General features: G+C 37.1%; 1 protein-coding gene across 1 annotated transcript; it reads left to right on the forward strand.

Moving 5' to 3' along the window:
• The first annotated feature begins 8,652 nt into the window (after positions 1–8,652).
• LOC115734427 (transcription factor MYB108-like) lies at positions 8,653–11,159 on the forward strand. The gene is made up of 3 exons (XM_030665206.2): positions 8,653–8,954; positions 9,644–9,773; positions 10,176–11,159. The coding sequence occupies exons 1-3, from the start codon at positions 8,792–8,794 to the stop codon at positions 10,933–10,935; spliced, it is 1,053 nt and encodes a 350-aa protein (XP_030521066.1). The 5' UTR covers positions 8,653–8,791; the 3' UTR covers positions 10,936–11,159.
• Positions 11,160–15,234: the final 4,075 nt, after the last annotated feature.

Here is a 15,234-nt window from a genome sequence, read left to right on the forward strand (position 1 = left end):
TAAACCCCATCAAATCAGACACTAAAAAGCAAAAAATTGGACCTACGAAGCAAAAAAGCTCATACTTGGATTAGGGACAATGCATCTGGGGGGGAGATGTGGCCCCCATTTTTTTTCTGCTTTTTCTTTTTGTAGATGCATTCGTTTATGAGGGATTTGATACTCCATTGATGACAATAAAAAGGAAATATTGTAAGAGACCTCAAATTCTGTATTTCATGTAATCGGTTACCTAAATTAATAAAAAAAGTCTCACAAGGATATTGCAGGCGCTTGTGAGAAGTTTTTCTCCAACAAACGAGATTGTTATATAAGCATAATTCTTCTAAATCGATGTGGGCACAGCTGATAAGGCTAGTAAGGGATTTCTAATTAAGGAATTGAAAATTACTCGTTCAAATCTCACCACTTGTATACAAATTGTTCTGGACCATGGTCACCTAAACAGGTTAAAAGCCTATACTTAACCGATTCGTGGGGCCTGTGGGGTGTTCAATGGATGTCCAAATAATCGGATCTCTATACTCAGCATCCTCGATAATGAACAAGAAAAACCTTTGTTTCCTATGCATGACATGAGAAAACTGGAATGATAAGCAATGCTGTGGCGCATAAAAGTGGTGTCCTACACTCAAAAGACAAACATGGTATTGGATTCTATGCACGTCTGAGAAGCCCTAGGAAGTACAAGGACAGGCGAGGGAAAGGCAATTCCTATTTATTAAGGAACTCAAGACACGTGATTCATGCCATACATTATAACATGTTCAGGGTTCTCATTGAACTTTCTGTTTACTAAACATATGTATATAGTGAATGACGACGAATTTGCATATATTCATTCGCATGTCCCAGGAACAGAGAACAATTTGTTTTGTTTTTTTAATTTCTTTGGTGTTCCCATCTACAGTCTCTCTCTCTCTCTCTCAAAAACCCTAAAGCTAATTAAGGTAACTAAAACTGGTTACATTTTGATTATCTAAAAATTATCCAAAAAAGTTCTAAACTTATTGTACAGCGGCCAATTTGGTCATAAACATTTTAATTGTGTCGATTTAGTTCTAAATATTTTGATGATTTGCCAACTTAGTCTTAAACATTTCAACTATGCCAGTTTTAGTCCTAAACTTTTCGACGATCCGTTAATTTAGTCCTCAACCTTTTGATGATTTATCAATGTCCTTTCGGCCAATTAAAATTGACAAAATTCCAAAAAGTTTAAGACTAAATTGATGCATTTGAAAGGTCGTCAAAATGATTAGGACTAAATCGGCACAATTAAAAATTTTAGGACTGAATTAATAATGGTACAACGGGTTTAGGACTTTTTGGATAATTACCCCTTACTTGTCCCCCGAAAAGGTTGAAAGAATGATTTCCGCCTCATATGTACCGCAAAGGTTAACTTTCAAAGTTGTAAAATAACCTAAGAATGTTTTTTTTTTTTTTTTGCCGTTGTGGGAAGTAGTAAAAAAAACTTGTATAGGCACAGAAAGTCCAAAAGGGACTCTCTTTATGCTTTCCTTTTTCTTTCCCTTTATTGGTTTTTATTCTTTGCATAAACAAATGAGGGAATTTAATTGATTCCGACCATTCTCTTCCCTAATTGCAAGAAACCCATATGGGTGGACCGAATAGTGGATTCCTTCAACTTAATCCGGAAGGTATATTTTAGTATTCGACAATAAAGCATAGTGGATAAATTTTGACTTTATTCTACATCTGCTATGAGACGATGTTCCCCTAGATCCCAAGCTGCTGCAAAAGCTTCATGCAATTATAGAGGGGGGGAGGTATCCTGGAGAAACCATCAATAAAATAATTAGTATTTTCAACAAGTACTTTAATTAGGACACCAACTCTAACATAAAAAAAAAAAAAAGGGCTTTGGAAATGTAGAAAGGTGACTCTTTGCACGCTTGGTTTTCTCGTAGAACGTGTAAAATGTGAATTATTACACTTTTTGATCAATTTCAATTTATATTTGTGCTTTGCAGGTGCATAACTTTTTGACATAGCAAATAGTATATTCTATCATGTTTGAAATTCGATTTTTGCATCAATAGACATGTGGCACTACTAATAAAAAAGATTAAAGGATGGGAACGCTTGTATCATAGGCGCGAGATTCGACTCTCGCGCTCTGCAAAGAGATTGAGTAAAAATCAGAAAAATAATAGTTAAAGATAGAATAGATAAAATTGAACGAAAGCTCCTTAGATGTAGGATGAAAGTTTGGTTAAGACTAAAGTATAAACAAGGATTATAGATCTAAATTCTGAAAATTCAAATAGTGATAATTAGGTCATGATTTAGGTTTTCCGAAGGTATCCTCCATGTCTAATTAAATTACCGACATAAGTTCATCTTTCGACATCGATTGATGAACTTCGAATATGAATACAGCTATGTAATCCCTTGACTAAAATATCACGAGCCCTAACACAAGTTACGCATCTTCATTGGTTGGAATCTTGAAAACCAAGAAATGAGGGTGGGGGGCCAGCGACACGTGTCCCCCTGGCAATGCTTCTCAGGCAGTCCCGTGAAGGATTAGAACAAGCATTAAGAGAAAAAAGGAGATGAAGCAAATCTTAGCGACCTCGAAAGAGATGGAATGCGACGCCAGATGGTGGCCACGTGTACACGACATTCGATATCTAATGGGAAATTGTATGTTGAGACACGTCGGACGCACTAAGGTATTTTTGTCTTTTATCAACAAAAAGGTGATAGAGGCACGCTTTCCGCAGGTGTACGATACCGGTTTTCATTATGAATGGGCATTTTGTTTGAAAAGATTATCCAAAAAAATTACAAAAAAAATTTTGTCTTCCGATCAATTTTGGATGAAAAACGCTAGCGTAAATGCCGGTCGTCCTAAGCAACGTGACCAGTACTAACATGGAAAATTTTCAAATTTTTTGTCTTTTCTTTCCCTTTGATATGTTGCTGGTACTCGGCCATGGATTGTGATTGACCACCGCCGAGAACGTCGCGGCCCATGCCAGGGTCGTCGAGGGCGACCCTCGTCACGGCTGCGAAGGTTGAGCCCTCACCCATGGTTGATCAAGGTTGTGACGCCCTTGCTGACCCTTGCATGTGTGCGGTTGCCGGCTATAGGCCAAAGAAAAAGAAAAGGAAAAAATTGTAAAAACTGCACAAATTATCCACGTCAACGGCGGCCATGCCAGGCGGGATGATTAGCGATCGGGCGACATTCACATCAGCGATTTTTAGCCAAAATTGATCGAAAGGACTAAATTGCCAAGTCATCAAAAGGTTTAGGACTGAATTGACATAATTGAAAGGTTTAGACTAAATTGGCACACTTGAAAATTTTAAGACCGAATTGACAAGTTGTCAAAAGATTTTGGGCTTTTTGGAGAATTATCTCGATTTTATTTGCATTAAGAAATCTTATGAACCTCTAACACCATGCGTGTTCCGCCTCCACTCGCGCGCGTATAAGGGTGCACATGACAACACTCATGGAGTAGAATTTCTGCTTCAGAAGTTGCGTTAAATAATGCAACTTCGGAAGCAGAAATCCGTTTAGTTACGCAATTTCATTTTTCTATTTTCGAAGCAAATACTCAAAAAATTGTTTTGAAATCACTTGAACAAGTAAAAAAAAGTTTACTTCTCTCCAAAAAGAGAAAAATCAACTTTTGTTCAGAAACAAAAGTTGATTTTTAGAGAAGAAGTGTTGCCACGCGCGCCCTAAAAGCCAGCAAGCATGTAAAATTGTCTAAATTCTGTTTTTTTTTTTTTTTGGTAGGATAAATTTAATTCAAGAAGTATTTTTCCGGCCCGGCATGGGTGTTCCTCTATTCGAGAATCAATCTTCAAATATGTGCTCCACGAACCAACTAGATATTGTCTAGTGTTTGCCTTTACACATGATTAGGAAGGCGATGTCATCACAATTAATTAGAAATAAAAAGAAGAGAAAAAAGTATACAAAAATCCTAAATCTATTGCATCGGTATCAATTCAGTCCTAAACTTTTCAAGTAACTAATTTAGCCCTAAATATTTTCACATCAGTACCAAATAAATCAATCAAGCTAATTTAAGTCGAAAATTATTGTCGTGGATACTGCCGTTCCATGTGGCACGGTCGGAACTAATGGATACATATTTTATAATTTTCTTAAATATTTTTTCTGTTTTTTTCTTTCTTTCTTTTTTCATGGCCAAGGGCTAGCAAAGGCTGGCCTCACCTAAGCGAGGATTGTCCTCACTAGATTCGTCGAACCTTGATGTCCCACTCCCGTCCCCTAAAGATGCCTCATATTTTCGTGTCGCATCCCCAACGTTAATCAATAACCTAATTTCGTCGCCACGTTATCAATCTTAAAGTGTACACATAGAATACTCAACAAACATAATTTAACTTTAAGTAGCAATTTTTTAAACACAAACACACTAGTTGCACAATTCGTTCATGGGTCAAAGGAATACGTAAATTTGGAGTTCGCAGATCTATAAGCATCAACACTCGCACCCGAAATAAAATTTTCATTTATTAGTTGGGGAGATGAAGAAAATAAGGTGACTATATATTAGCAAAAGTTGCACAAATCATATTAAGAAGAAAATCTGCAAAATTCAAACGAGGAATCGCTAGTAAGAACGGGACTCATTCATGGGGCCGAAGTTCGCCATATCATCCCTGCCCTAAAAAGCCCTGTATGCAGGCTACGAAAATTTGACCCATCCCGACCCGAAAATCGGATAATTCATAAATATAGAGGATTCCTTAGACTGCATCTGTGCAATGTGTGCATTGTTGATAGTTAACCCAAAAAAAAAAAAAACGAAAGTGACATTTTTGTATTTTCCAAGTGAAAATCTTAGAGGAAACAGGAAAGCTGCGAAGAGAGGGAAGTACTATACAGCCGTTCTACGGATGAATTATGGGGATCTTGCTAGCCCTAAAGCATTGATGGGAAAAAAGGGTCGCCTCTAATGGCTAGACACTGCTTCTTCATTCCATTAGAGATGAGATCTCCAACTGTAAATTGGCTATATAATAGTTTTTGAGTAACTGTTAGATTAACAGTCTATTTTGAGCCATGAAAATAAATAATAATTAATAAAAATTATTGCGAGGTCCATTCTTTTAAAAATTTACTACTCGCAATATATTGTTATTCTCACAACCACCAAAAAGACTGTTGTGCTAGCAAAACTCTTTTTCAATTTTTCCTAAGCCCCATTGTGGTTTTAGCTCTATAGTTTGCAATGAATTCATTACCACAAGTGCACATGTGAACACAAATTACCGGCCCTATTCAGATGTCTAGAAAGATTGGTCCTTAAGTTGAGCAGATGAACTATCCTTCGCTTTAGTCAATCACCATTTAAAAAAAGCTCCTAAATTATAGGAAAATAACCGTAGTTAACTAACTCAAATGATGAGTTGGTAATCCATAATTGCAACTTAACCGGGAAACTTTGATAAATTGGTTAAATTTGAGTCAGAAATTTATATAAGAATTGGGGAATTAAAGGTGTAACTAAGAAAAGTAAATAAAAGTTGTTAAACTGTAAGAAAAGCTGGTAATTAAAGGAATAGTAAACTTGACAAGTGACTCAAAATGAGAGTTGGTGACCCAAAGCTAATGGGTAATTTAATAAGAGAAAAGTTGGTGAATAATTCTAATTAAGGTTAAAAAAATTTATAAAAAAATTGACAAATTCAAAGCGGTGCAAAGAAGTGCAAATAGAAAACAGTAAACACTAAGAACAATAGGAAATTAATAAAAAAAATACTAACTAAATGTCGGTAAGTAACTCAAATGAGACTTGGTAACCCACTAAGTAATTAGGAAAAAAGTTGTGAGTAGCAGTAATGTAGGTTTGGTAATTTATAGAGAGAGTTAGTTAAAGTAAGGGGTTGCGAAAAAATAAAATAAAAACTAATAAGTTGATAGAAAAGTTGATAAATTAAAAAAAATTGGTTAAATGCTGGTAAGTAACTCAATTATATTTAGATTTTTGGCGATCTCATAAAAGAGTTAGTCTTTTCTTTTAACGGGGGTAATTTTCAAACTACCAGAAGAAATTGATCATTTGGTAAGTTACTGACAAGTTAGGAAAAAAAATGTTTTATTTTTTTTTTACATTTACCAACACTTATTGGCATTCACCAAGACGGAAAAAAAAAAAACGACAGTGAACGATAGAATTCTGCATTGAAGGGCAGCATTACCAGCATTACAAATGTTAGGCAGCTTAAAATTGGTCCAGATTTAGACACATCCTCAAATAATTTCAAGTCCACCCAAACCCTAGAAATTCTTAATAATTATTGACCGAAGGCTCCCATAAACAGCCTAATACCTTAAAAAAAAATCTAACTTTAGCTTTTATCCCAATTCTATCTTTGACTTATAAAACACCTCTAACTTTAGGCGCAATCCCAAAACTGCCCTAAACTTTTTTTGTTCCATAAACAACTCCCAACTTTAGCTCTTGTCCTAATTCTACCTTAAACTTTTTTTGGCTCATAAAAATCCCTTAATTTTACGTCCATTAGCAATTACACCCTAAATTTTTTTTTTTGTCTTATAAAGAAATCCCAGTTTTAGGTTCAGTTTCAATTTTACTCTAATTTTTTTTTGTTTCATAAAAGATCATCAACTTTTACTTGAGTCTTAAATTTGTCTCCATTAACCCCTTCGTCAAAATTGTCCTTAGTGATTTTGCGCTCGGTCTTTGATTTCTCATGCTTGAGAATGCTCCTTCTGTCGCTCGAGACACTCGAATAGCTCGTGCTTGGGGGTTTTCTATTTCTCCGTTGTCAACAATAAATTTTGGACAGAAGGTTATTGGGGGTTGATTTATGACTCAAGTAAAAGTTTATTTTTTTATAAGACTGTAAAAATTTTAGGATAAGATTATGATAAGACCTAAAGTTGGGGGTTTTTCATAGGACAAAAAAAATTTAGCGTAGAATTTGAACATGACCTAAAGTTGAGTGTTTTTTATGAGACAAAAAAAAGTTTTTGATGGAATTGAGACTATACCTAAAGTTTGGGGTTTTTTATAAGACAAAAGATAGAATTGAGACAAGAGCTAAAGTTTGACGTTTTTTAGTGTATTAAGCCTGTAATAGAGTGAGTTGAATGGTCATGGTTGGACATGTTATCCACGGATACCATGCACATCTTAAATCAGATTCTTATCAGGCAGACATAGCAATGAGACTCACAATCGAGACAACATGATTGTTCAGCTTAGTTGTGATCATTATCGATTCATGAAAGACGTGACACACCATGTTAAGATTTGGCGCACCATCACAACGAAGTAAAGCGTAAAAACAAGAAAAAAAAATCGAGACACTAGGTTTTATCCCGGTTCACCATTAATCTAAAGCTACGTCCAGTAGACAATTCCATTCTAATTAGCACTTTGCACCTCTTGTTATATCTCTCAATTACAAGAAATATTATACAGCAGTAGTTATTCATGGGTCTAAGCTTTCCTGTCTATGGGAAGTATGAATCACACCCCAATACGTCACACAAAATACGATTAAGTAAAGCATGTAATTTGAAACCCTAAACCAAGATAACGTCGATCCTTGGAAAAATTACCAAAAAAGTCATAATCCTATTGCAATTGAGCTAATTCAGTACTAATTTCTTTTTTGGGCAATTGATTCGTAAACCTTTTGTAATTGTGATTTTTCAGTCAACAATGACGTGGCGTTGTCGGCACCGACGTGAATAATTTTTAATAATTTTTTAATCATTGTTCTGTCTTTTTCTTTTCTTTTCTTTTGGTAGGGTCGACGGGAGGCCACAAGCCACCCGCCACTAGGTGAGAGCTTACGCACCCTCGCCGGCCTCTGCGAGGGTCTCGGCCCTCGACTAATTGCAAGCAAGGGTTTGTGAACCTCACCCGGTGGCCAGCGAGGGCCACGACGCCACGAGTCCTCACCAGCCACTAGGTAAGGGCTCGCAACTAGGCTCGAGCTCTCCCTCAATTATCGGCGGCCTCTTGTTGACACTAATAAAAGAAAAAAGATAACATAATCAAAAATTCAAAATATTGAGGTATTACTAAAATTATTTACGCCAACGCCGATCGATTAAATGGCATAACTTGGCATAATTGTAAAAAGTTTAGGACTAAATTAGCAAAAAAAGTAATATTTAATTGACATAATTACAATAGATTTAGGATTTTTTTTTATAATTATCCCTCTATCCCTAGACGAGTATACATATGATCTACTTTATCCAACAAAAACTACGTAAATGTATTTCGATTTCCAAGATGCCCTCCACTCATTTGAAGGCCCGGTGGGAATGTGGATGGGGTGCCCATTGGGCAGCTTGTTTGGGAAACAAGAAACAAGTCCCAAGGAATCAGATAAAAAAACTCACTCGTGCGCACACAAACTAAAACAAATTACTAAATAAAGAGAGAAGTATAAAAAAAAAAAGAGTCAAAATGTCAAAGTTCGTAGCCCCATAACATAATTACTCACAAGCCTAAGTGCTCTTTTAATCAAATGACTTCAACCCAAGCTCCTCATTGCGGCTTGTTTTCCTCTCTCTCTCTCTCTCTCTCTCTCTCTCCCCTTTTTTTCTTCAGTTTCAAACCTACCTACGCTTCTATAAAAACCCTCCTCCTCCATCCTTCCTCTACTAAATTCTCTCTGGTCCTTTCTGAGGAATTACCAAAGCTACAGCCTCTCTCTCTCCCTCCCCCCCCCCTCTCTCTCTCTCTGAAATCAACTTGTCCCTCCATTGAAGGAACAGAAGAGAAGGATGGATGTTCGAGGGAGATCGCGTTGCAGCTCTGGCGTTCAAAGCGAAGAAGATGCGATGTGTCTGAAGAGAGGTCCGTGGACCGTTGAAGAAGACCTCGCGCTCATGAATTACGTCGCCAACCACGGCGAAGGCCGCTGGAACTCCCTCGCTCACTCTGCAGGTCGGTTGCATATTCTTTCCTCCTTTCTCTCGACCATCTAACATAGAACTCTCCTGATTTCGCAAGATTCACGCCATCCCTAGATGTCCAAAAAACACGAAACTCGAAGGCGAAAGTGCAAATTCTTAAGTTGAATTTATTCTTATGATGTTTGATAAAATTCTTTAGCTGGATGACTTTCACCCATTAATTAGTTTTCCCTTCTTCTTTCTGTCTAGCCATTTTTGTATAGCATCGTGATTTATCATCAGTTGCACCTGGGAAGCTTAGAATAATAGAACGTGAAGCAAATGAAAGAGAAAAAGCTACACGTTTCGTCTGGAAATGAAAGGAAAGTTCAACAAAGAGACTTTGATGTTCATGTGCATGAGAGAGAGAGAGGGAGACAGAGAGGGAGAGAGACCCTGTTGAGTTACATATTTTTCCTGGAAAGTTATATGATTTTGATATACATCAACTTGATGATATTTTATCTCTTCCCATTTATAGAAAAGGACGTATCCACTCGAGAACTAATCCTTTAAAGTTTCATTGTGATAGCAATACTCACTAACCCAGAAAGTTGCTTGAGAAAATGATCTCTTTCTCTCTCCCTTCTCATTATGCCTATTTTCGTCGCCAGCAACTTTACCAAAAACGATTTGAGCTCCGTAGTTGCTGATGCAGAACCTTGTTTTGAATCGAAACAGGTCTGAGACGGACGGGAAAGAGCTGCAGATTAAGGTGGCTGAACTATCTCCGGCCGGACGTTCGACGCGGGAACATAACCCTGGAAGAACAATTGTTGATTCTGGATCTCCATTCCCGCTGGGGAAATCGGTATGTTTTTCTTTTCCGTTTCTCTCGAGATCCCAGGGTTTGTGGATACTTCCATGACATGCGTTTCTCTGTGAAAAGCATGCTTGGCTGTTTCTTCTGTGATCTAAAACTTCTTCGAAATCATTCGAGCAAGAGATTATATTGCTTCCACTAGGTCTCATAAACTTCACTGTAAGATTGTGTTGAGCATGGAAATTATGATTTACCCAAAATGAAGATGACTTACGTATCGCGTCAAACTGTAGCTGTTTAAGTTGTTCATGGTTTCGACCAAAAAAAAAAAAGTTTTTCATGGTTAGGGATTATCCTTAGTAAATTGGTTTTGTTACTGCATAATCTGATAATACTTTGGTTTTTCCGATGAGTTCCATTTAATCAAATTTTAATATTGGATTATTACAGATGGTCGAAAATCGCACAATACTTGCCGGGTCGAACCGACAATGAGATCAAGAATTATTGGAGGACCCGGGTCCAAAAGCACGCAAAGCAGCTTAAATGTGACGTTAATAGCAAGCAATTCAAGGACACCATGCGATATTTGTGGATGCCTAGATTGGTGGAAAGAATACAAGCCGCCGCGGCTGCCTCCACATCTGCCTCAGCTTCCATGACCGCAACTTCCCCCGGTGGCTCCACTGTTACTACTGCCGCCGCTACCGCTGCCCCTTACAAAATGAACAACACTAGCAGCAGCAACAAGACCACTAGTAGTAGCTGCAACAACTACAATGACAATGGCACCAACTATAGACCGATCAATGGTAACCTTGAACATCTAGTCTTACCAGACATTTCAACCATGAATAACGAATTCATGAGTGCGCGACTCATGCAAAGTTACTACACCCCGGAGAATTCTAGCACGGCAGCATCATCTGATTCACTTGGAACCCAAGTCTCGCCGTTTTCCAACTTGCCCAATCCCTACAGTTTCTCAGCTCATGAGATCCCTAATACGGGTTATGTCCAAGCTAACCAAGCTACCTACCAAGAGTGTTCACTCTTTAGTCCTTCGAGCAACTGCTTCAATTATGGATCGGAATTCTCCCAAGCCATGGATCAGGCTAATCAGCTTTGGTCGGACGGCGGGGACTTTTCCGACAACTTGTGGAACGCCGAGAATGTTTTGTACTTGCAGCAACAGCTTAACTCCATTTAAATGGAGAAAGTTGATTGATCAACGGTGATGTCCGTTGTAAAAACGAGAGTTACATAGGCAGAGATAGAGAGGAGGATGGCAGATAGAATAATCTATGTTAGACTTTTTTAGGATTTGCCACATGACAGGGTCCTAATTGAGGATCTTGTTTGCTTGTTTGTTTATGTGGGGAAGCATGTCCGGATTAGGGTTTCCTGTATATGAACCGAATCATTCGTATCCAATTCTCTTTATGCTTTTATGTTGCTCCACTAATTGCAATTTTTGGGAGCATGTTTTGGCAAAGATTACTATAATGTTTAAGATGTGAATAATTGGTTCCACCATCTTTCACTCAAAGCACTTCATTAGTAGCTAATGCTTGATATCATATTGAAGCATATGCAAAACTTTTCCATGGGGCCAGAACAAGACTTAAAGTCCCCATCTTCTAGATTGCAAAAAAGCTAAAATGGGCAATGATTTTGCAGACGTGGCATTGCATTATTCATCGACTTATGTGGTAAGCTAGCCATTAGGAACTCCCTTTAAATAATAATAATTATGGTTGAAAAGTGGAAATGGTGATCACGCTTGTAGACAATGGATGTACTTGGCAACCAAAACCCTAGTTTGTCGCTTGCTGATTGCGGTACGGAAACGAGTAACTGGATCCCATCAATGGGGACAAGGAACACTGTGAGTGATCAGGCTCTTTTTTCAGACTTTTCGGAGAAAGAGAAGGATAATTTTGTCGTAGAGAGAAAAGAAGAAAACAACAAGAAATAAACTTGGACAACTCGGCTCGCTGCTCATATTCATGCCCGCGTGGTCGACTCTCACTGGCTCTCATATGTGCCCGATCGCCGGCCATAGCAGCCGACGGAAGAAGAAGGGATAAATAAAGAAATAATAATAATAAAAGTGAAAATTCAAAATATTAAAAAATATATACAAAAAAATTATTCACGTCAGCGCCGACCATCGTTGACCGTATTACATAGGACGCTGATGTCCACATTAGTAACTCGCCAACCAAAAAGGATGAAATGGTTACATTGACAAATTTTTAAAAGATTTAGAATTAAATTGGCTATTGAAAGGTTTAGATTTGTATTGGCATGTGCAATATGATTAGTGTTAGGATGCACGTGTACGTGAGTTATATTAAAAAATCTCACATTGAAGAATTGATGTGATGTAGAACAGTTAACATATCTAAGTTGGCCCATAACTCATTAGCTTAAGTTTTTGAGTGAAGATGAACCCAACCGAATATGTTGACGGGTTCAGACTTGGATTCTTACTTGGCAATCTCCCGAGGTAAAGATATTGGACTTCTGTTGCACACTCCCATGATACCCGAATTAAGAGGGAGTAGACTTAATACTGAACTCACAAGTGAGAGGAAAATTATAAGAACTCATGTACGAGTTGTGCTAAAGATATCTCACATCGGATAATCGATATGGTATAGAGCAATTAATATATCACAGTTGACCTATAACTCATTGGCTTAATAAGGGCTTAAACTTGGGCTCTCTGTTAGCAATCTCCCCAAATGAAGTTATAGGGCTTTTGTTGCGCACTCCTATTAAATGGTATTAGAGTTAATGGTTGGTGACCAATGTGATTTCTAGGCGGTAGGTATTGTGGTGTAGCAACGCAGACCCAATGATAGACTTTATGGTTATGAAGTTGGGCGTTGATGGAGATTCAACTTGAGATATCTTGATGCAAAAGGATCCTTGAATTAAGAAAAAACGGACCTAACACTGAATTCACACGTGAGAGGAAGATAATTAGGATGTACATGTGTGTGGTTGTGTTAAAAAAATCACACATTGGATAATTGAAATTGAAAAGATTGTTATGATGCACATATGTATGGTTGTTTTAAAGAAATCTCACATTGGACAATTGGAAAGATAGTTAGGATGCACGTATGTGTGGTTGTGTTAAAGAAATAGTACATTAAAGAATTGATGTGGTGTAGAGCAGTTAATATATTCTAGTTGGCCCATAACTCATTAACTTATGTTTTTGAGTGAATATAAGTTTAGCTGGATATATTGACGGACTCGGATTTAGACTCCCTCTTGACAATCTCCCCGGATAAAGGTATCTTGCACTCCCATCAATTAGGAGTTTTTTTAGGTAATTATCCCTTAATTTAACTCCGCTCCAATAACCTAGAGATTCAAGACCTGTATGGTAATCATCCTGGTTCTCTGATTTTGTTCCTTGGAACAAAAAAAGATGAGAATACTATTTGGTAACGTAATTGATTCTGATTCTGATTATGTTTCCAGAAACAGTTTTGGAGCAAAAATAAGAACAAAAAAAAGTTGATTTTAGAAAAAAAAATCACTTTTGAGAATCACAAAATAGAATGAAGTCTCACATTTCTCCCATTTCAGTTCTCTCGTCACTTTTCCCTAAACGTAAAACAGAATGAGGTTTCATTTTCAAAAAAAAAAAATACAAGATAATAAAATAAAAATAAAAAATTAGAAATAAAAAAATTGAAAAAAATTAGAAAATTTTCAAAAAATCCCTAAAAATAGAAGAAGCTTAGATTAGGCTAGATTGACCTCATTTTCATAAATTTGGGCCTAGATTTCCTAGATTTCATAGATTTTATTCTTTTTTAGGAAAACCATAAACACATTTGAAATTAAATCCGAACTACATTTCTCTAAGCCCTTAGGGCATCGTTAGGGTTTTATGATGTGATTTATCAATGCCATGATTCCATAATTGTGCACTTAATTTTATTGGTTGTGATTTGCCTAGGTTTATGTACTTTAGACGTAGTATAGTTTTAGAAAATTTTGGAAAAAGACAAAAATAACTAACGTGAATACTTAGCAAGCTAGTATCGGGTTATCTACTGCTCAAAAAAGTTGGATGAAACCCCACAATAAATGGCGAAAATGACTCATGATGATTGTTGATATTTATCTTTATATTTTAATATACAATATGTTATATAGGAGAATCAATATGAATTAATCTTCGATTAATTCGAAATGTAGGATGAAATTTCACAGAGTAACTACATAATTATTTGACTTAAATGATAAAAATCGGGAAGAGCAATTATTCTCGAAAACAGAAATTATGTATAGTTACCAAACGCGTTTCTGTTTCGGGAACGGAAATTTTATGTAGTTACCAAACGCATTCTAATTCTTTAAAATTCATCCAAGGAACAGAATCAATTCAGGAAATAGAATCAGAAAAAGTCATTTTAATCAAACTTGCTTCGAGATTGATTTCGTGTTATGACGTTCAAATAAATTTTACCAATGATCCCACAAAATCATCTCATCCAAAAGATGTCATTAAGCCTAATTATCCACCGCACCCAAATATTTTAAGTCCCTAAATTGTCACCATTTCTAATAATCCATGCCCGTCATTAACTACTCCGCTTGTTAAATTACTTTGGTGAAAATTTAGGCCGTCACACTGAGTGATGACAAACTAGTAGCAGAGGAAGCTGAGGATCTTCGTGGACTGCCGGCATCAAGGCGTGGAGTCGCTAGAGCTTGACCGAGCTCGAGGTAGAGAGGATAGAGCTGTCGAGGGAGTCGGGCAAGAGAGAGAGAGAGAGAGAGTTGTCCCCTGAGAAAATAGAGAGGGAAATGGGACAAAGAATGAGAGTACAGAGAGCGGTGGGGGGTCTTGTATGGTTGGGAGTGAGTGGATCGGCTAATTGGGGTTTCGTGATTCAATTAAGTCCAAACTTTAGGCGTGAACCATACTTTCGGCGTCCAATACAAATACGAAAAATTAATGGTCCAACGCTTTAAATCTTGTCGCGCCTGTCGACAAACTAAAGTCTAATAATCCATAGCGACATAATTATCCCCAAATAGTCACCATCAAATAATTCCAACCCGTCATTGATCCTTTCTGCTCATAAATCTATCCGGCGGAAAAATGAGGATGTCATGTGTCGGATCTATACTCATTCAACTTTTTTACTATACTCGATGATGGTGTTAGGGATACCAAACATAGGCACACACTGCTAAAAGGTAAAACCGTAACATAAGATGGAGTTATCGGTGTGTGCTCATTATCGAAGACAGATTCGGTGATAGGCCGCTGATTTTAATGTGAAGAAGTTTTAGATGTGTTCTTTGAGTGTGTGACCTATAACATTGTTGTGATGATTTCTCTTATTATCTTGAACTTGTTCTGTTTTGAAGTTGTTTTGGATTTATCCGGGTTTGAAGTTGTGCTCTTTGAATTGATATGTTTCTCTCTTGTATTTCGATCAAGAAAGTGAATGAAATATCACTTTGACAA

This window comes from Rhodamnia argentea, chromosome 6, assembly GCF_020921035.1.
Source record: "Rhodamnia argentea isolate NSW1041297 chromosome 6, ASM2092103v1, whole genome shotgun sequence".
Classification (NCBI taxonomy): Eukaryota; Viridiplantae; Streptophyta; class Magnoliopsida; order Myrtales; family Myrtaceae; genus Rhodamnia; species Rhodamnia argentea.

Coding starts and splice junctions, on each gene's coding strand:
- LOC115734427 (XM_030665206.2), top strand. CDS start 8,792: ATGGATGTTCGAGGGAGATCGCGTTGCAGCTCTGGCGTTCAAAGCGAA. Junction 8,955..9,643: donor CTCCCTCGCTCACTCTGCAG/GTCGGTTGCATA, acceptor GAATCGAAACAG/GTCTGAGACGGACGGGAAAG. Junction 9,774..10,175: donor CATTCCCGCTGGGGAAATCG/GTATGTTTTTCT, acceptor GGATTATTACAG/ATGGTCGAAAATCGCACAAT.